The 21,868-nt window shown below is 35.1% G+C and overlaps 2 protein-coding genes across 3 annotated transcripts in view; both read left to right on the top strand.

The window, feature by feature from the left end:
* The first annotated feature begins 684 nt into the window (after positions 1 to 684).
* On the top strand, positions 685 to 15,262 carry LOC107665934 (uncharacterized). The gene is made up of 18 exons (XM_016456996.1): positions 685 to 1,031; positions 1,665 to 1,765; positions 1,975 to 2,041; positions 2,377 to 2,507; positions 4,414 to 4,502; positions 4,619 to 4,723; positions 5,788 to 5,984; positions 6,463 to 6,527; positions 6,675 to 6,781; positions 7,049 to 7,151; positions 7,885 to 7,984; positions 9,086 to 9,125; positions 9,243 to 9,294; positions 9,708 to 9,828; positions 12,727 to 12,810; positions 13,346 to 13,469; positions 13,941 to 14,031; positions 14,879 to 15,262. Exons 1-18 carry the CDS (start codon positions 785 to 787, stop codon positions 14,951 to 14,953), a joined length of 1,899 nt encoding a protein of 632 aa, XP_016312482.1. The 5' UTR covers positions 685 to 784; the 3' UTR covers positions 14,954 to 15,262.
* A 352-nt stretch (positions 15,263 to 15,614) lies between these two features.
* The window catches only part of LOC107665938 (lecithin retinol acyltransferase-like), an 8,623-nt gene continuing 2,369 nt past the window's right edge, over positions 15,615 to 21,868 (top strand). The window contains exons 1-3 of one of the 2 annotated variants that reach the window (XR_001631621.1): positions 15,615 to 15,733; positions 16,205 to 16,295; positions 17,143 to 17,246. Coding sequence is in view for 1 of the 2 variants with exons in the window: in XM_016457000.1 (XP_016312486.1) it covers positions 19,946 to 20,473 (528 nt within the window). In the remaining variant the exon portion in view is untranslated. Of the gene's footprint in view, positions 15,734 to 16,204; positions 16,296 to 17,142; positions 17,247 to 19,777; positions 20,474 to 21,868 lie in introns of those variants that run through there. The other variant, XM_016457000.1, reaches the window with a different exon arrangement.

Here is a 21,868-nt window from a genome sequence, read left to right as displayed (position 1 = left end):
AGCATGTATAGTCTCAGAGAAATTCACTAAAATATAATGTCCTCATATGGGGATGCAGGGTCTCAGGAGGATAGGAAAATTATTATTTTAGAAGGATAACAATTTTGGATACCAAACTTCTAAACTGCGAACAGAATCTATAAATACCACATTCTCGATAAGCCTACTTTAGCAATGGCAACTTTCTAAGCCCATAATCTTAAAGCGAGTATAGTTGTCTCATGTGTTGTTTCATAAAGGTCCTCAGACCTCTATTATGAATACCTTCATATTTTTTTTTTAATAAGCAATTTCAGCTGTTTTAATAGAATATGTAGGCCAGTCATTCTTGAGACGTGGGACAAAACAGGTCCAACAAGGGTAGCTGCTATTAGCTTTAAAAAATAAAAATATTTTCAATTTTAAATGCTGTTAAAGATAAAGTTGAAATTATATTACACAGTCCAAGGTAAAAAAGCACATTTTATTAAAAAAGAGAAAAGTTGGGAGGTTGTATCAAAGCATAGCTCAGTAGCTTAGTACATATAAGATACATAAATGTAGTTTAATTTGTCTGAGTACAAGGTTTTATTTTTTCAATTTTGCACCGTTCTGTCCCACTTCTCAAGAATGACCGAGTCCTTTGTAGGAACCACGATAACTTGATTTTGTCCTACACGGATGAGATTGTGTGTAGTACGAAATTGTACTTTTGACTGTCAAGTTTAGTAGTAAGTGTGACACAAGTCTGTCCACCGAAAGAGGAAAAAGTAAATAAATTCAACAAGAAACGCGTTTGGCGAGCATGACGAATCTCACGCGCATATCCGGGAGTTTGCGTCGGTTGACAGTGAGAGCTTGTTCAACCTCACCGCTGCCTTCCTGCAGAAATAATGTTTTATATTCACACAGTTTCAGTAAATCTGCAACTACTGTCCGATGTTTTACAAGCGACTCGCGTCACAGAAGCAGTAACAGACATTACGCCTCATCAGCGCATAAAACACGTATCGGATGCGCGTCGGGGTTTTGGGGTGATACTGCAACGTCAGGTATTTGAATAAAATTACTTTATATGATTTAACATTGATTATAAGTTATTTATCCCTCTGCACAATAGTTCTTCACAAGGACGGAATTACACAGAACAAGCGAACTAATCCTCTCCATGTGTAGTTCCTTGTATGACCACTAGATGTCACCAAAGCAATAATATCACGCCTTTTCACCATTTCTGACCTTCCTGACGCCAAAAAGATTAAAACTCTTAAACCACATTTGTTGTGTGAATATTACTGTATTCGATAAAATACATCGAAATAAGTGTGTATCTGAAAACAAATTATATTAGAAAGTTTCTTCCAACTGCTCTCAAACTCGTTAGTGGCTGCTCATAAAAGATGCTCTACTAAAGTTTAACAACCACAAAGTGTCCAAGCATTTTTGTTTTAATTTTAAATGTACTGTATGATCATTTTAAGCTAAAAAGCTATTTTGTGAGAAAAAAATTGCTAGGGGAAAGTATACTAATGGTATATTCCTCAACAATAAATGCCATTTGATTTGATCTTTTTTTAAGTCATTCGTACATTTTGTGGCTTGCTTGTCCAACTCTTTGGGCTAGTATGTCTTGATGAAGCTGTGTAAAAAGAACCATCAGACCTTACAAAATCTCTTCCATGCAGTTCCTCAGCTCATATATGGTGGGAAATTGGACTTCCTTGTGTTTGATTATCTGTCTGAAATCACCATGTCGCTGCTTTCAGCAGCCAAAGCTAAAGCACCTGTAAGTTATTCCTCCATCATGCAATTTACATTTACGGGTTATTTATACCTGATATCACTCATAAAACTGAGTTTGTTGTTTATGGTGATAAATTCAGGGTGATTCATTGATATTTATTCCTATTTTTTATTCCTATTTTTATTTATTTTTTACTTTTGTTTATTATAATACACACTTGGATTGACTCTAACAATGCTCTTTTCTTTTAGAATATGGGATATGCTCCTGATTTTGTCCTTTCCCTTTCTCCATTTATTAAGGATATAAGCAAAAAAGGTAAAATTATGATAAGAATGTGACTTTTATGCAGACACATTTTATTGAGGTTAATTAATGTTTATCTAGGTTGTTTTATGTTCTTAATATAATATAATAGTATATTATATAATTACATAACTAATATGTAATACTAATATTTTATGAAGATACTTTTTAGATTTTGCATTTTTAGTACCATTGATAATGTTCATCTAAGCAGTTTAGGTATATTTGGAAACATTTTATGTAAATACTTACTTTTTTTTTTTTAAATATCATGGATAATGTTCATCTTTAGTCATTTCAGACACATTAAAGATGTTTTTGGTGTCATACTTTGTTGTGTCCTGCAGGTATTCGTGTGGTCAGTAACGCTGGAGGTGTCAATCCTCTTGCCTGTGGAGCAGCTCTACAGGAAGTAGTTCAAAAGGCTGGGCTTGACTTGAAGGTAGCTGTGGTTACTGGTGATGACCTGATGCCACAGGTAATTGAGCTCCATTTATGCTTTTGTAATCCATCTCATGCGAGCTGACATATTGACATCACATGACCAGGCGAATACTACTCATTTTATCTCAGTAACCACCCTATTATTGGACACTTTCACTTAATAAGATAATCATTGATGACTGCAAATACCACAGTCGAGAATAGCATTAGTAGAATGAAAGTTTTGCATTTGCATGATGCTACAGCCACACCACTAGGTGTCAGTATAGTCCAAGATGAAAATCATATCAGACAGCGATATCATGCAGCACAACAAACAAAAAAAGTTCAGAGTCCAGCTTTAAGAGATAGAATGTTTATTGTCTTAGCATCTAGTATTCAGCACATCTTGACTAATTATGATATTTATGGGCATATTTAGTGTCTAGAGTTCTACAAAATGTAAATACTATAATACTTATTCTACCGTAAACTGATTAAAATTGACAGTAACAACATTTATAATGTCACAAAAGATTTCTCTTTCAAATAAATGCTGTTCTTTCGAACCTTCTATTTGTCAAAAAATCCTGGAAAAAAATGTATTACAGTTTCCACAAGAATATGTTTCTTGAGCAGCAAATCGTCATATTAGAATGATTTCTGAAAAATATCTGTTATATATGAAAATGTTTTTTTACAAATATATAAAAAATGTATATATTATATATTCATTTTTAATTTTTAGAAAATAGAACTCTTATGAATGTATAAATGATTTATATAACTTTATTCAGTGTGGAAAAAAGAGTATTATAGCTCTTTGTTTGTTTGTTTGTTTGTTTTGACAGTTTGCATGGGACTGCAATAACTATGACCTGTTGGCTGCTGGAAGGTACTGTAAACTCTATGAGCTCTGGAAATGTATGCATCCACACACACACACACACTGGTGCAATGTATCAGACAAGTTTGTCTGCTGAAAACATATCAGCAGACACAGGACAAAAATGTACACTATACTACACTTAGGTGAACATAAGGGCAGACGGCCACACATGATTTATTTGTTTTTGTTCCGTGGTGTGAAGGATCATTCAGTGTAAGATTATTTGTGGTTAACCACATATGTTATTATTCAAGTTCGGTTTCAAATTCAAGTCTGGTTTTGGTTGCTGTGAAATTTCATGAGAAATTATTTTTTTTTCTCTGTTGTAGCCTTGCTGGTCATCTGATTGAGTGTGGTGCACAGGCCACAGGAGGAATTTTCACAGACTGGCACACAGTACCTGACTGGTAAGCGCTCAAAATCTGATATATTCATGGTACATTTCACCTCAAAATCAAAAGACAAAAAAATGCATTGTGACACTTTCATGACAGTTAAGCACATTTTCTCATTACAGTAATTTGTTTTGATGTTTCATTGATGTTTTACTTTTATGTTTTTTTATACATGTTTACAGTTGCATTAAATTCTCATTATTGTAATGCATAAAAATATTAGTAATATATACACACGTCAATTAAAAAAAAAATGTATATAAACATTTTTTAAATACTTTATAATAATAATAATAATAATAATTAATAATAATTTGAAATAATCTTCAATAAAAAAACAGTAATATTATGAAATGTTATTACAATTTAAAATAGCTTTTTATTTTAATATATTTTAATATTAGAATGATTTCTGAAGGATCATGTGATACTAAAGACTGGAGTAATGATGCTGAAAATTCAGCTTGGCAAGTAGTGTATAGTTAATACTTTAATTCTACTTTTTGCAATAATTCTCAGGGGTTTGTTCAAATTCCTAGACTTAAGTATGAGTGATAGTAGTAGTGATTACTATATAGCTATATCACTCATTATATTACATCCTCTACCCTTACTGAGAAATGTTCAGGCAGTGTTGAAATCCTCCCTGTGATCTTCTGGTTTGTTGTTTATCCTAGAAAGACTCTTTGACTGAACTCAGGATGGCTGATTCCGAGGGAAAGAAACCGCTTCCAAAAACCGTCCACAGCATGAATGCATATTTGGGGTATGAACTACAAGTTAATTACAGCGTGTCATTGGTCTTGTCTGTTATTCGTGTCTGGAGCCAGACTGGTGGTTTGCACATATGAGATTCAGATTTCTTGTGTCTGTATCTCACAGCGCCCTCCCTATTAAACGGTGCCTGGACCTCGGGGCTGATATTGTAGTGATGGGACGCTGCGTGGACAGCGCTGTGGTTCTTGGACCGCTGATGCATTCGGTAAAGTTTGTCACGCAAGAACATCCTTCAGATTTTTTGTGCAACAGTTGTTGTGTCTCATTCTTCCTCTGTGACGATGTGTTGGTAATTTTAACTTCCTTCATCAGCACAAAACAAAAACAGAAACAAGTATCACACCAGCAGTGTGTCTTTTAAGAAAGAGCCAAATTTACTTCTAAAGGGAGAGTTTGAGACTTAATTCAAGAAGAAATTCACATTCAAATTCAAACCAGCTTCCTCCGTTTTCTTGTTAAACTGCTATTGTTGCGGTGGTTTTTAACAGTATTTCTGTACGTATTTGTCATTCACAAAAAGTGCATATTTTGCATCCACAGAACCTCTTCTCAGTCTAGCATCTTAACAATTTCTTGACTTTATTTAACTTTATTTTAAATTTTAATGTTTTTGAAATCGGTCTCTTTTGAAATCATTTATATAGCGCATTTTCTATATAAATTCTGATTACAGTAATTTTAATGTTTCACTAATATTCTTCATTCTCAGTTGCATTAGATTCTCATTAAAAGTTGAATTTTCAGCAGCCATTACTCCAGTCTTCAGTCACATGATCTTTCAGAAATCATTTTAATATGCTAATTTGTTGCACAAGAAACATTTCCATTATCATCTATGCTAAAAAACAATTGTGCAGCTTTATACATAATACCATTATGTATAAATACTTTAATTGAAATATTTCACATTTCAGTAATGAAAATAGTTTTTTTGCATTCAGGTAATGACAATTGTTGGGGAGGATGTGCTTAATTTTCATGAAAATGTGTCAGTGCAAAAATCCTAATGGTCCTGAAAAAAGGCTTCCTTCTCTTTAAGCAAAATACAATTTCTTAATTCATTTTGATTTCAGTTTTGGGGGTGAAATATGACACAGACATGTTCTTGACTCCTTGACACTTCATATGTCTTTTATCCTTGAGATCACTTCTTTTCTTTTACTGTAACTTTAACTTCAATGACTTCAAATAAACATACTTCATACACTGAATATAATGACAGTGGGAAGTATTTGATATATGTGCATTCTCACCTTCATTCTTTACATTTTCAGGGATAACATGGGCTTCCCGGTGATAGAATGTTCTGCTGATGGCTCATTTACACTGTCCAAACCTCCAAAAACCGGTGGGCTGGTTTCATTTGGTACAGTGGCAGAGCAGTTAGTGTATGAGATTGGAGACCCACAGCGTTACCTCCTGCCTGATGTCACATGTGACTTTTCCAATGTCACCATTACTGAGATACCAGGTCAGTCAACTTTTACTGGATTGTACATGCATGATTGTTTATAATAATCATGCAGTGGCATATTTATAGATATAGTAGTAATATCTTCAAAATTGTGGATAGATAACTTTAAGCAAACCAAAGCTGGCTGATGACAGTACTTATCTCCAGTAAAAAGTCAGATGGTTGCTTGTTTATTATCTCTAAATGTCTGACTCAAAGACACAGGCCATTGACTTTACACCAGTATCTAGACTGGCTACCTAAAAGCTGGTTCCATCTATCTGCTATAACCTTTGCAACCTCTTTCATTTAACTAATTTTATTTTCTTGGTCACAAAACAAATATTTTCTTTGTCCCCTAAACTTCCATCTCATTGTCTGTGTAATCAATAAGCTAATGTATGTACACTAACTTGATTTGATTTGAAGAAAAACTGCTGAACATTCAAAATCTGATACCTCACAAATTCTCTGACGGGGCTTTATATGTGTGTAGATGTGGATGGTGGAGCAGTGAAAGTAGGTGGTGCCAAAGGATCACCGCCATCAGGTGACTACAAGGTTGGTCACCATTTCTGGTTTGGTTGGTTTAAATCAGTCATTTCAGTTTAAGTTTAACTTTTCTTTTTATGCAATAATCAAAAATGAATAAATTAGCTACTTTAAAAAAAAAAAAAAAGGTTATGTTTTATATTTTGTCCTCTATAGGTTTGTGCCACATATATGGATGGGTTCAGGGCGATGGCGGTTTGTCCTGTTGGTGGTCCGAGAGCTGTAGAAAAAGCCAGAAGAACAGCAGAGAGCATTATCAAAAGGTTAATCGTTTATTCTGAGTGATTGTATTGGTCAAATACTTGATATGTAATTTATTGTTTTAAAAAAACTAATTTTTGCTATCGTAATCAGCAATACAAGTTGGTATAAGGTTGATTAAGACAGCTAAGATTAAATATCCTAAATAAAGTTTGTTAAATACAGTGTTTATAAAGTGTATTAAACCCCACTAGCTTTAATGACTAATAACATTGCATGAAATGAACTGTAGGGTTGCATTGTGAAAATGCATAATGAAATATCTGTAGGACCCAGCAAATTTTCAAACAGCTGGGTTTGGAGGACTATGCTGATGTCAACATTCAAGTTCTGGGTGCTGAGGACACATATGGACCACATGCCATCAATACAGTAGGCTGTCTGTTTCTGTTTTCTGTTAAAAATTCGAAGACCTGGCGGGCAAAACATCCATAGAACTGCAGCACAAGCCTGTCAATTTTCTATCTGTTCCAATCCAAAAATATTTATTTCGCCTCTAAAAAGTATAAAGCAAAGATATGTGAACAAAATGCAAGTTTTGGCCATTAGCAATCGATATGAAGCACCCGCCACAATATTTCAATCACTAAAAACAGCGGTACATTCTTAAACGTTTAATGTGAAAACACTTAAAGTGCCTTTAAAACAGTGATACTAAAAGATCAAATTCAGTACACACCTTAATGATGATGCATGCTCTACACAGGCAAGCAAATGAGCCCGGAATATGAACGCAATGTACTAAATGGTTAAGTGTTTTCTTTATAATGGTTTTCTATGGGAAAACATTTAATATTAAACTTTGCGCATTGCGTTTATATTCTGGGTTCATATGCTTGCCTTTACAAAGTATGCATCATCAATAAGGTGTATACTGAATTTGGCCTTTAAATATCACTGTCTTACTACATTACTACTTAATGCAAACCTCGTAAAAATAACTGGCGGTCAACGGAGGAAAGCCTTGTTTTGCCCTCCATGTGGGCGTTCCTGTAAGGGTGTGATGTCACGTGAAAACTATGAATTGTGTAGCAATTGGTAAACTGTCAGTTTACAATTAGAACAAATAACCTACAGCTTTTGAAGGCTGCTCTTTATTGTGCAGAGTCCTCGTGAGGCTGTGGTTTGGATGGCTGTCCATCACAAGCAGAAGAAAGCATTAGAGTTTTTCTCCAGAGAGGTGGCACCAGCGGGTACAGGCATGGGTGAGTAAAAACCTCATCTCAGTTTTATCCTGCCTTGTTTCCAAATCACATTAGTTAAGGTCACTGTTCATTTAAAGGGATAGTTTACCCAAAAATGAAAATTACCCCATGATTTATTCGCCATCGAGCCATCCTAGTTGTATATGATTTTTTTCTTTCAGACAAATACAATCGGAATAATATTTAAAAATGTCCTTGCTCTTCCAAGCTTTATAATGGCAGTGAATGGTGGTCAAGATTTTAAAGTAAAATAAAGTGCATCAATCCATCATAAAAGTACTCCACATGGCTCCAGGGTGTTAATTGAAGGCCTGCTGAAGAGAATGGATGCATTTTTGTAAGAATGCAAGAATCCATAAATATCCATATTTAAAACTTTATAAACTGTAATCTCTAGCTTCTGCTAACTGTCATATGAGTGGCATTTCAGCGGATGACGTAGCGTAAGCTCCGGTGAGAATATGCTAGTCTCGCGAGAACCAAGTTTTGTTTACAGCAAAGGAAAACCAGTCTCCTCTTGGCTCATATTGAAATCCTCTGACATGTTTCTTTACAAATCCGGTGTTGTGTTTTGCTCTCATCTCTGCACTTCCGAGTTTGTCACTTCTCACCAGAGCTTACGCTACGCCTACGTTTTACGTTATCCGCTGGAACGCCACTCTCTCGTGAATGCACTTACGACAGTTAGCGGAAGCTAGAGATTACGGTTTATAAAGTTTTAAATAGGAATATTTTTTATACACAAACGCATCGATTCACTTCAGAGGGCCTTTATCAACCACCCGGAGCCATGTGGAGTACTTTTATGATGGATGGATGCACTTTATTTTGCTTCAAATGTGGATTACTTTTTATGGATGGATGCACTTTTTTGGGCTGCAAAATCTTAACCCCCATTCACTGCCATTATAAAGCTAGTAAGAGCCAGGACATTAAATCTAATTGATTGTATTCGTCTGAAAGAAGAAAGTCATATACACCTAGGATGGATTGAGGGTGAGTAAATCATGGGGTAATTTTCATATTTGGGTGAACTATCCGTTTAAAGTCAAAGAACATTTGTTCAACTTAGGCCAATATGTAATTTCTTTCTTTCTTCAGCTCCAGGACTCACAGCTATTGTAGGAGGGCGACCAAGAATGTAAGTATTAGTAAGTAGTTCTTTAAGTACAAAAAAAAAACTGTTTAGAACTTCACGTAAAAGTATCCCGCCAAATGTTGCATGTGTATTATTTAATGACTGTTTTTTTTTTTCTAGATCACCAGTGCTGAAGCCTTTCTTTTTCCTGCATCCCAAAGCAGATTTGGAGGTAGTGACATTATTTTTTATGACTTCCATGATAATACCATGTTTATTTATTTGTTTATTTGTTTTTATTTATTTATTTAATTTTTTTGTTTAAAATGTAACATGCTAATAATACTGTTATATTCCTTTGGAGAATCATTTAAATACCATATTGCATATTTTGAATATTGAAATACAGGACCATTGCATATGGTGAAATCGGGTAAACTGGCTTAGATTTCTTGTTAAGATAAATGGGAAAAAAGTGGCCTGATTATCCTGAATACATGCTTTATCAAATTTCAGCATTGTATACAACAAAATCAAAACGTTTATTAATATAAAAGGTGTATTGGACAGAATATGGAAATGGATCATTTGAATTATACATATGGATGATTGAGTGAATGAATGAATATTAATTGGGGCTTTCAGGTGCACATTTATGTGAATGGGGAGCTTGTGGAGACACACAGAGAGGCAGTATCAGACCCTTCATTAACTGAAGGACACGACCCCTTCCTCCATTCAGAGGAACATGGCCAAGCACCCACAGGTACCCTGCTGATTGTGAAATGTGAAGTGTTCATGGAATAGTTCACATAAATATGAAACTTACACTATTTTATACTTACTACTTCAAAATTAGGGGTATTTTTTTTAAAGACATTTTTAAAAGGTGACAGAATAGACATTAATAATGTTACAAAAGCTTTCTATTTCAAATAATGCCGTTTTTTAAAAACTTTCTATTTATCAGAGAATCCTGATAAAATGTATCATGGTTTTCACTGTATATAAAGCAGCAAAAACTCTTTTCAACATGATAATAGTAAATGTTTATTGAGCCCCAAATCTGCATATTAGAACATGTGACACTGCTGAAAATTCTGCTTTGCCATAGCAGGAATAAATTACATTTGAAAATATATTAACATAGAAAAGTTATTATAAATTGTAATAATATTTCATAATATTGATGTTTTACTGTATTTTTGATCAAATAAATGTAGCCATCAACTGTTCACCTTACAATTGAAACCTATATGATGACAAAAATGATTTTTTTTAGCAAAATGTCCAAGCTGCTCTTTTCCACACAGTGAAAAATGGTGCCAACCCTGACTGTCAAGCTCCATAACAACAGACCATTTCTAAAGGACATACAGTACACTTTCAATTAAATATCCATAACAATATTGAATTTAATGACAATAATAAGTAAAAAGTTTGCTTGTAAACACATTGATTTACATTGGAGCCAGCGAATCCTGTAGAATTTATAGTTTATGGTAATTTGTTCAAAATGAGTCTGAATATGACAAGGTTAGTATTGCATTTCTTTCTTTTCACAGACGAGTTATTCTCTGTATCTTTTTCTCAGAGAACATTTTTCATGCTTTGTACACTTTTCAGCACTATTTTCCCCCTAAATTTTCCCAAATCAGCACATCATGTGATCTTATTAATGATAAACGCTATTGTGTATCAAAACTTTTTTTTTCACATGGAGACAAGCATTCAGTGTTTGATATGACCTACTTCAAGGTGGAGGTGGATGGAATGTTTGAGCAACAAACTCAACTGAAAGAAGTAGGCTTAAGCCTTGTTTTAAGAGCCAGTGTGATTGTTCTACCGAGAGAAGGTTTTATAAGATCCCTTGCACCGGAATCCAGGGCTGCTTTTTTTCCCAGAGTCCTTTTGCTTTAGGTTCTCTGAAAGGCACAACCTTTGTGGTGTCCTGGCAGTGTTTGCTTGAGTCTTTTTATCTATCTGCCACTTCCCAGTTGCACTAAACAAGCAGCTATACCCTTTAAATAATCAGGGGCATCCTTTCATTGGATCTAGTGTTTGAACACACGCAAGCGCAGACTCTCATTCACACACTTGCATTCATTCACAAATACGCAAGGGCCACGCACACAAACACAGGAGGTTTTAAATACAAATGAACACAATATAAAGCAACATAGTCTCTGCACTTTTTCTTTTCACTTTGTTTCATGTTCCTTCCCTCCCAAATCTGCACAGACACAAACAGACAGAAGAACCTGGAGCCTCGGTCATTAGAGCATTACAGAGGGCTGATTGTAAGAGAGGCTTCTAATGTTTCTGCAGCCCAGGGGCTTTTTCTGAGACTGAAAAACTGATTATATGCGATTTAGCCAATGATAACCAGATAAAGCAATTAGACCGACAATGAGCTGTGTTGAACTCCAAAAATGAAAATTATTTAATCATTTACTCACTATCATGTTGTTCCAAACCTGTATGGCTTTCTTTCTTCTGTGGAACATGAAAGGACATGTTTTGAATAATGTTCATGCTGCTTTCTTCTCTGCACTAAAGGTACTTAACAAAAGCATCATAAAGCAGTCTATATAGCTTATGTACTGTCTCCTCAAAGCATGAAATAGCTTTGTATAAGAAATAAACAGAATTTTGTTGTTATTCATGAAAAATCTTGCTTAACAGTTGTGGCCACCATTCACTTGCATTGTACGTAAAAGAGCATTTTGGACATTCTACTTTAAATATTTGTATTTTAGAGAAGAAAGAAAGTCATACCAATTTGGAATGACATGAAGGTAAGTAAATAGATTTTTTTTAATTTTGGGGTGAACTATTCTTTTAAGGCTACGTGTTTTTAAAAAATCATATCTGTGGACATAGAGACTTTGCATTTGTTATTTTTTAGACTTGAGGCAATAAGCAACTGCTCAAAACACCCTATGAACTGCAACCCTGGTAACCCTAAACCACACTAGCATCATGGCAGCCACTTACATTCTTCTGTAAAACATACACTACTGTTCAAAGTTTGGGGTCAGTACCATTTTTTTATGTTTTGTAAAGAGGAGTCTTGTGCTCACCAAGGCTGCATTTATTTGATCAAAAATACAGTAAAAACAGTAACATTTCAAAGTATTACCACAATTTAAAATAACTGTTTTCAATTTTAATATATTTATTTAAAATTGTAATTTATTCCTGTGATGCCAAAATTGAAATTTCAGCAGCCATTACTCTTTCTTATGATTATCAATGTTGAAAGCAATTGTGTTGCTTAATATTTTTGTTGAAACCATTATTTTTTTCAGGATTCTTTGATGTATAGAAAGTTCAAAACAGCATTTATTTTAAATATAAATCTGTTTTTAGACACTATTAATGTCTTTACTGTCATTTTTTGATCATTTGAATGCATCCTTGCTGAATAAAAGTATTAATTAAAAAATTTTTTTTTAAAATCTTATTGACCCCAAATTTTTGAACGATAGTGTAAATGCTTAATTTTTGTTTGCTTATACCAATTTAAATGATCAATCATATCAAGGAATCTGTGAGTTGACTGGGAGAAAAATGGGCTTTGAATAGGTTCAGATGCTCGCTGTTAGTTCAACCTGCCAACTGCTGAATTGAATTACGCTGAGAACAAAATTGTCTCTCTCAGATCTGCCCTCTGGCCCGCATACCTTCAGACTGGAGGAGTTAGCATACACGCGCAGTGGAGACAAAGGGGACTCCTCAAACATCGGTAAGTGTCTCCCCATGTGCTTTCACACGCAGTGAATAATGTTTGAATGATGAGACAGTTTGCTTATTGCATGTCACTGTCATACCAAAAAAGCCATTCTGGCAATAAATGCTGGGAAAATGCTGGGTCAGACCATGTTCTCTGACCACAAACCACAAATCACAGCTCACTGTCTGCAGCCCAAAAGGCAACACTCTCTTGTGATGTGGCAACCTGCCCTAGTCTTAACTTCATTTTAGATGTGACGGGTGGTTATGTATTGTCCACAGTAGACTGGGAGTAGACATGGGATTTTTTTTTTTTGGACATCATTTGTTAACTTGTTGAAATTTAAAATTGAACTGAAATGTCAATAGGTCATATCTATCTGTCTGTCTGTCTGTTGGTCTGTCTGTCTGTCTGTCTGTCTATCTATCTATCTATCTATCTATTCAAATTGAACCGAAATGTCAATAGGTCAAATCCATCCATCCCAGTGTCCCAATTTGTTGATCCATAGATCTAAAAATCGAATATGTATAACTTCTTTTTTTAGGGGTTATTGCAAGACACCCACTGTATTTCCCCTACCTGAAAAAGTTTTTAACTGCTGAAGTTGTGGAACAGTATTTCCAACATTTGATCAGAAAGGATCAGACTGACCTACCCTCTGTCATACGGTAAGAAGAAATAAAAAATGTGCTAGTAGACAATGTCTAGTAGTGAAAGATGTTAACATGTAATGGTTTGATGAAGTAAAAAGCAAAGACGGACAATCTTTAAAATAAGTTATCCTTAAACACTTTGTTAGTAACCTACTTTTAAGGAAACCATTACTAGTTAAAGTCTGAAGCTGTAAGGAAGTTACAGTCATGCAAAATAAACATTGTAACACCTTTATATTGAGCTACTCCACATCTGTAGCCTGTACCGCTTTTTAAAGACCTGTGTGTGTGTGAGGGAGAGTCCATGCACGCAAGCCTCTTGTTTTATGGGTTGTGGAAAACTCCTTTGGTGCCGCTAATGAGGACCGACATGTCTAGGTGCCTGTCGGTATGAGAGTGAGGTGTGAGCTAATGCACAGATGTGTGAAAACAGGGAGGTGATCTCAATTAAAATAATCTATTTCACATGTTTGCGGTGACTTCCAGGTACGAACTGCCTGGCATTCATGGTCTGAACTTCATTCTTCAAAACTCACTTGGAGGGGGAGGGGTGGCGTCACTGCGCAGCGACCCTCAGGTAATACGCACATACGCAGACAGTGTGGCACACATTCATTCATTCAAACTCGCAAAATGGACATAGACACAGTGACGTCAACCAATGTGGGTCTTTCTGAAGTTTCACAGAAAGTTTAAAGAATGATCATAAAACTCTACGGGGGGAAATTTTTTATTTTAAGGAAGAAAACTATTTACACTTGGTATGAGATTACTTGGGTATCTAGATATTTACAACTTTAAAGAATTATTTCCTCACCCTTGTTTTGTTCTGAACCTGTATGTTAAAGTACAAAGGTTGGGGTCAATAAGTTTATTTTTTGTAAGAAATTAGTACTTTTATTCAACAACGATGCATTAAACTGATCAAAAGTATAAGGAAAGACATTTATAATGTTACAAAAGATTTCTCTTCAAATAAATGTTCTATTCATCAAAGAATCCTGGAAAAATGTAACTGTTTTCAACATTGATAATAATAAGAAATGTTTCTTGAGCACCAAATCAGCATATTAGAATGATTTCTGAAGGATCATGTGACACTGAAGACTGGAGTAATGATGCTGAAAATTCCGCTTTGCCATCACTGGAATAAATTACATTTTAAAAGATTAAAATAGAAACCGGTTATTTGAAATTGTAATAATATTTCACTATATGTTTCTCTGTATTTTAATTAAATAAATGCATCCTTGGTGAGCAGAAGAGACTTCTTACAAAAACATTTAAAATTGTATCGACCCCAAACTTTTAAATTATAGTTTTTATTATAATCAACATTTAGATATTTACCAGTTATATAAATCCCTCACAACATAGTGTTACATCATGTGTTTAGTGTTACTAAAATTGTGTTGTTTCTGCAGGGAAAAGCTTATGGGCAAATGCTGCTTGACTACAAACTGAAAGGCCTTCCTAATTTGAAATCACTGGTCGATTAATAAAGGACAAGGACTAAAAGATGTCAGGGGTGTGTTGAGATTTCCCATTTAAAAACTGCTTCAAATGGATAATGTCAAAGAAATGTGATTTTATAATGTTTGAAAATGCCCAGATGGATTATATTATGAACTTTGTAGAATGTAAACAGTGTTTTCCATTTTAGTTTGTGTCTACTAACAGTTCCCAAACTGTTCAAGCAGTTCCACACGATCAAAATGTGAACTTTTCTAACATAACTGTGCCTTTTATTAGTTTTTTTTTATTATTTTATTTTGTGATTAATACACATAAGAATGATTAGTAAAACAAATGAGCATTTCTGTCTGTCTGTCTGTCTGTCTGTCTGTCTGTCTGTCTGTCTGTCTGTCTGTCTGTCTGTCTGTCTGTCTGTCTGTCTGTCTGTCTGTCTGTCTGTCTGTCTGTCTGTCTGTCTGTCTGTCTGTCTGTCTGTCTGTCTGTCTGTCTGTCTGTCTGTCTGTCTGTCTATCTGTCTGTCTGTCTGTCTGTCTGTCTGTCTGTCTGTCTGTCTATCTATCTATCTATCTATCTATTCAAATTGAACCGAAATGTCAATAGGTCAAATCCATCCATCCCAGTGTCCCAATTTGTTGATCCATAGATCTAAAAATCGAATATGTATAACTTCTTTTTTTAGGGGTTATTGCAAGACACCCACTGTATTTCCCCTACCTGAAAAAGTTTTTAACTGCTGAAGTTGTGGAACAGTATTTCCAACATTTGATCAGAAAGGATCAGACTGACCTACCCTCTGTCATACGGTAAGAAGAAATAAAAAATGTGCTAGTAGACAATGTCTAGTAGTGAAAGATGTTAACATGTAATGGTTTGATGAAGTAAAAAGCAAAGACGGACAATCTTTAAAATAAGTTATCCTTAAACACTTTGTTAGTAACCTACTTTTAAGGAAACCATTACTAGTTAAAGTCTGAAGCTGTAAGGAAGTTACAGTCATGCAAAATAAACATTGTAACACCTTTATATTGAGCTACTCCACATCTGTAGCCTGTACCGCTTTTTAAAGACCTGTGTGTGTGTGAGGGAGAGTCCATGCACGCAAGCCTCTTGTTTTATGGGTTGTGGAAAACTCCTTTGGTGCCGCTAATGAGGACCGACATGTCTAGGTGCCTGTCGGTATGAGAGTGAGGTGTGAGCTAATGCACAGATGTGTGAAAACAGGGAGGTGATCTCAATTAAAATAATCTATTTCACATGTTTGCGGTGACTTCCAGGTACGAACTGCCTGGCATTCATGGTCTGAACTTCATTCTTCAAAACTCACTTGGAGGGGGAGGGGTGGCGTCACTGCGCAGCGACCCTCAGGTAATACGCACATACGCAGACAGTGTGGCACACATTCATTCATTCAAACTCGCAAAATGGACATAGACACAGTGACGTCAACCAATGTGGGTCTTTCTGAAGTTTCACAGAAAGTTTAAAGAATGATCATAAAACTCTACGGGGGGAAATTTTTTATTTTAAGGAAGAAAACTATTTACACTTGGTATGAGATTACTTGGGTATCTAGATATTTACAACTTTAAAGAATTATTTCCTCACCCTTGTTTTGTTCTGAACCTGTATGTTAAAGTACAAAGGTTGGGGTCAATAAGTTTATTTTTTGTAAGAAATTAGTACTTTTATTCAACAACGATGCATTAAACTGATCAAAAGTATAAGGAAAGACATTTATAATGTTACAAAAGATTTCTCTTCAAATAAATGTTCTATTCATCAAAGAATCCTGGAAAAATGTAACTGTTTTCAACATTGATAATAATAAGAAATGTTTCTTGAGCACCAAATCAGCATATTAGAATGATTTCTGAAGGATCATGTGACACTGAAGACTGGAGTAATGATGCTGAAAATTCCGCTTTGCCATCACTGGAATAAATTACATTTTAAAAGATTAAAATAGAAACCGGTTATTTGAAATTGTAATAATATTTCACTATATGTTTCTCTGTATTTTAATTAAATAAATGCATCCTTGGTGAGCAGAAGAGACTTCTTACAAAAACATTTAAAATTGTATCGACCCCAAACTTTTAAATTATAGTTTTTATTATAATCAACATTTAGATATTTACCAGTTATATAAATCCCTCACAACATAGTGTTACATCATGTGTTTAGTGTTACTAAAATTGTGTTGTTTCTGCAGGGAAAAGCTTATGGGCAAATGCTGCTTGACTACAAACTGAAAGGCCTTCCTAATTTGAAATCACTGGTCGATTAATAAAGGACAAGGACTAAAAGATGTCAGGGGTGTGTTGAGATTTCCCATTTAAAAACTGCTTCAAATGGATAATGTCAAAGAAATGTGATTTTATAATGTTTGAAAATGCCCAGATGGATTATATTATGAACTTTGTAGAATGTAAACAGTGTTTTCCATTTTAGTTTGTGTCTACTAACAGTTCCCAAACTGTTCAAGCAGTTCCACACGATCAAAATGTGAACTTTTCTAACATAACTGTGCCTTTTATTAGTTTTTTTTTATTATTTTATTTTGTGATTAATACACATAAGAATGATTAGTAAAACAAATGAGCATTAAAAATAAACAAAAAAAAGCATTAAAGATAAACAAAATAAAGAGCTAATTGAAGCTGAATGTCAGTTTTGGTGCGTCGTTGTTGAACATGCAAGCACTTTGATATGTAGTGAGTACATTAGAGAACGACGTCGTTCACTTAGTTGTGTTGAGTTGGTCACGTCTAACAGGCGATGGCAAAACAATAAACCCTTGAAGTCCAGAGCCACAACGTTCTCTCATTACCTCTGACCCCTAACGACACAGGAAGTCAGAGAGCAAAAGGTTTTTCCTCTTCTGATGACTGAGTTTCTGTTTACCGTTGAGGAAATATGTGTGTATTCTAAGAAAGAAGAGAATTTGCTTTAATGCTGCTGGAAAAACAGTACTTATCATTAAAGAATGATTGTCGAAAATGTTCCAACCTCAACTACCTCATGCATTTTTATTCACTGTGACGTTAACACATTCTTTTGTCAGGTTTTATGGGAAATCGTTCAAACTGTGATGTTTTGACCCGCATTAGCATGCGCTAACAGCATGACCTCAGCGGTGCAGAGTGATCAGTGGGAAGTGGACGGTGAGACGTGTGAAGAATTCATTTGTCAATGGCTGACAGACAGATCCAGCAGTTCTTCATTGTGCGCATGCAGAGCTTCTTGGCTTCATCTTAATGCAACAGTGTGTCATTCACAACAAACACATACACGGTCACATAAACCGAAATCACTCTCATTCAAAACTCGCACATTTATCACAAGCGCATTCAGCTGTCACATACAGACATTGGGATGCTGGGGGACAAAACAGAGAAGGAAGATAAATGGCTTATCATTTATCACCCGCTATCTTTCAGCGCTCCACTGCTGTTCAAGCAAGCAACAGCTCTGAGAGAGAACCGAATAATCACTAATCACTCAACATTCAGCTTTTGCCCTCACTGGGACACCTTTGTTACCACTGTGACACTGATTTCTCCTCCTGTCCATCATCGCTGTCCCCCAAAAGTGAACCTCAGGGGGAGGGCGGCTTTTTGGGGCAGCTTTAATCCTTTTCTTTATCTCTGAGGTAAGACTGTTTTGCATCATTTTGCTAACACTTTACCACTTAATGTCCCGTTAAGCTCAATGTGGGTTTTATAAACTTTGCATTAAGGATTGTATGGAGCTGGACTATTTACAAGACAATTGGTTGTTTTCATTCCATTGACACACTCTATCTATAGTTTAGACCATTAGTGCTATTGGCATTCATTAGTATTGCTGCTGAACTCGTGGTGAATTCAATCCTTTTCTGTTTTGGAAATGTGATGGCTGCATTTCTGAGGACTTTTAATAAAGTGCTGACGTGGTCTGCACGTCTCGCAAACTGGTCTATTGGTAAAAGGAGCTCTTGTTTGGTGCGGTCTGGGTGAATGTATTGAGGACTTTAATTATTGCCATATGGCATGAACTAGCTCTCAACTTCAAACCACCGTTACCCAAACTTTCTGCTCACTTTTTCCACGTCTACCCTGCACATACCTACATCAGAGAAAGTCCAGACACTGCTGGAGTTCAGAGACCTTCGGTTTAACTAGTTTGTTTGTTCATTTTTGAGCAATAGCCATAAGAACAAATTAAATAGATTTGCAGAACAAAGTTTGAGTTCATAACTAAATTATTAAAACATAAATAAATAGACATATTACATTTATATTTATATGTAAAAAAAAAAAAAAAAGTTTAATTTATTGTTACTTGCCATTTCTTTGTAATTGTTTGCGAAATTTACTAACAATTTCTCAGTTATATAATATAATGTCAGTATACACACACACACACACAGTACTCCAATTGGGATAATGTTTTGAGTGTATTCTTCATAAATACCAAAACTTTTGTGTAAAAATAAAACCGTATAAGCATTACAGGATGGCATTTTACTTCTGAATTAAAATTAATGGTGAGTACTTTCATCATGATCAAGATTTTTATTTGGGTCCTCATACATAAATTCTAATAAATACAAAGTTATACATAAATAAATACTATTTATACGTAATTTTCCATATCAACTGAAAAGGGTGTAGACTGGAGCCTGAGTTTATTTTACCTACCTTTTTTCATAATACTCATTTTTCATAATACCTACCTGCTACTTCCACTCCTAAATTTAATCTATACAACAAACAAACACAAACTTAGTTACGACAACATTTCTTATATGTGTCCAAATTATAGGCTACATTTATGCGATAAGGTAACTTACACTTACATTGTACCATTATTATATTCTTTTTTCCCCGTTTACAGTTGTTTACATTTGTACAGCTCTTCAATAGAGCATCAGCAGCGGCCAATAGTCTCCGCCAACGCAGTGACGCAATGACGGACCGCTGCTCCTTAGAATAAAACGAAGCGGGGAAGTGAAGCCTGGGCAGCACTGCAAAATGTTAGATTCCCTTGCTTTGCTTTTGGAGAAAACCTTCCTTCTTGCACATTTGAACTTTTTCAGCACAACTTCATCTAAACAAGAAAGATGCCCAATACGCCGCGAGGAGAGCTCCTATTTCCAGCGCGGGGATCTGCTGGAGGTTCCTCGCACTTTGTTCACTCATTTTGGGATTTTTCTCGGTGACAACAAAGTTGCACACCTAATGCCTGACATACTGCCGGTTCTGACGAGCAACAAATCTCAAATCCAGAAAGTTGTGACGAATAAGAGATTGCTGCTCGGTGTGATCTACAAGTACGCCTCAATACGGGTCGACACGGTGGAGGATTTTGCCTACGGATCCCCTATTTTGCTCAACACGATGGATACTATCCTGAGAAGACAGCCGCTGGCCGCTGAGGAGGTCGCCAGGAGAGCTGAAAAACTTATTGGTCATATTCCGTATAGCCTTCTGTGGAATAACTGCGAACATTTTGTCACTTACTGCCGCTACGGGACAGCGGTCAGCCTGCAGACAGAGCAGGTAAACGCGGTTGGCTTCTTCTGCACGTTTTCCTTGAGAATCGACGAGTGCATACTTCATATCCACAGCCTGTAGACAAATTTAAAAGTGAATAATTAAATGTTACCAATTTATTGACTTTATTCTTTGGATGTTACGCACAGTTATACATTAGCAAGATTCGTTTAAAAATAGGTTTAGCAAGATTAATATAAAAATACAGATGAAATGCAAGTTTGCACACGGATGATAAGAAAAACATTTTTTTTAGTTTAAATATTTTTAGACGTAATTTATGGGTTAAACGGATTAATTAATTTATGTAGACTATAGGCCTATAGCTTAAAGAAATTAATGTTAAAAAGGAGTCGGTGACAAATAAAGAAAAGACATTCTCAGAAATGTAGTATTATACACTTTTGAAAAACATTTATATACAAAAAATATTTATGAGTTTAAAAATGTCGAAAATGTAAGTAAGAAATGTAAGAAGAGTAGTGTAACAATCAAAATTAAAAATAATTTTTTGTTGTTTTTACAAATATGATTTTTGTCCACGTTTTTAAAAAGTTTGCTTAATATGCTCTATTTGACTTAAACAAAGCATGCCTTTTCATGAAAGGTTCAAAAACGTTTTTTTTTTTTATTATTATTATTACAATTTTACAATTTCGGCAGTCCGATCTAAAGGAGTCGGCTCATGGTTTTCTTGTCACATGACAACAAAATGGCTTCCTGCATTTTGTTTTCCTCACTCTGACTTTAAATTTGCAAATGAACGTTTTTAATAATGTTTAATAATAATATTTTTTTTAAATAACTTCTCTGTTATTTGTAATATTATTAATATAATTTTTTTAAATTAAAATAATAAAAAAGATTATCAACTTTTACCACAGTTAGCTTTTTATCTATTGTTTACTTTAAAGGAAACATATTATGCCCCTTTTTACAATATGTAATATAAGTCGCTGGTGTCCCCAGAATGTGTCTGTGCAGTTTCAGCTGAAAATACTCCACAGATGATTTATTATATAATTTTGAAAATGCCTATTTTGAGTAGAAGCAGAAACACGCTGTTTTTCGGGCCTGTCTCTTTAAATGCAAATGAGCTGCTGCTCCCCGCCCCCTTTTCCAGAATAGAGCTCCGCCATTACAGCTCGTACCTGTTAAAAAACATCTGTTTTGGTTCTGATTATCATGTTTATCTGCTGAACTCATGCGTTTTAAATCATATGAGTTTAAACTTCTTATATACGGTTTTCGCACGGAGCGCACACATCCGAAGCACACAGACAGAAAGTGGCTGTCACAGCATGTGAGTACTAAACTAAGTTCTCATTCACACACAAGTTTACGTTAAAAACACACGAGTTACAAAAAACAGTTGGTTATGTCTGTGAAGGTAAACAGCTG

The sequence above is a fragment of the Sinocyclocheilus anshuiensis genome, unplaced genomic scaffold (assembly GCF_001515605.1).
Source record: "Sinocyclocheilus anshuiensis isolate Anshui unplaced genomic scaffold, SAMN03320099.WGS_v1.1 scaffold775, whole genome shotgun sequence".
NCBI lineage: Eukaryota > Metazoa > Chordata > Actinopteri > Cypriniformes > Cyprinidae > Sinocyclocheilus > Sinocyclocheilus anshuiensis.
Note: the sequence above shows the minus strand (reverse complement) of the source record. Positions and strands in the feature narration are given on the sequence as shown.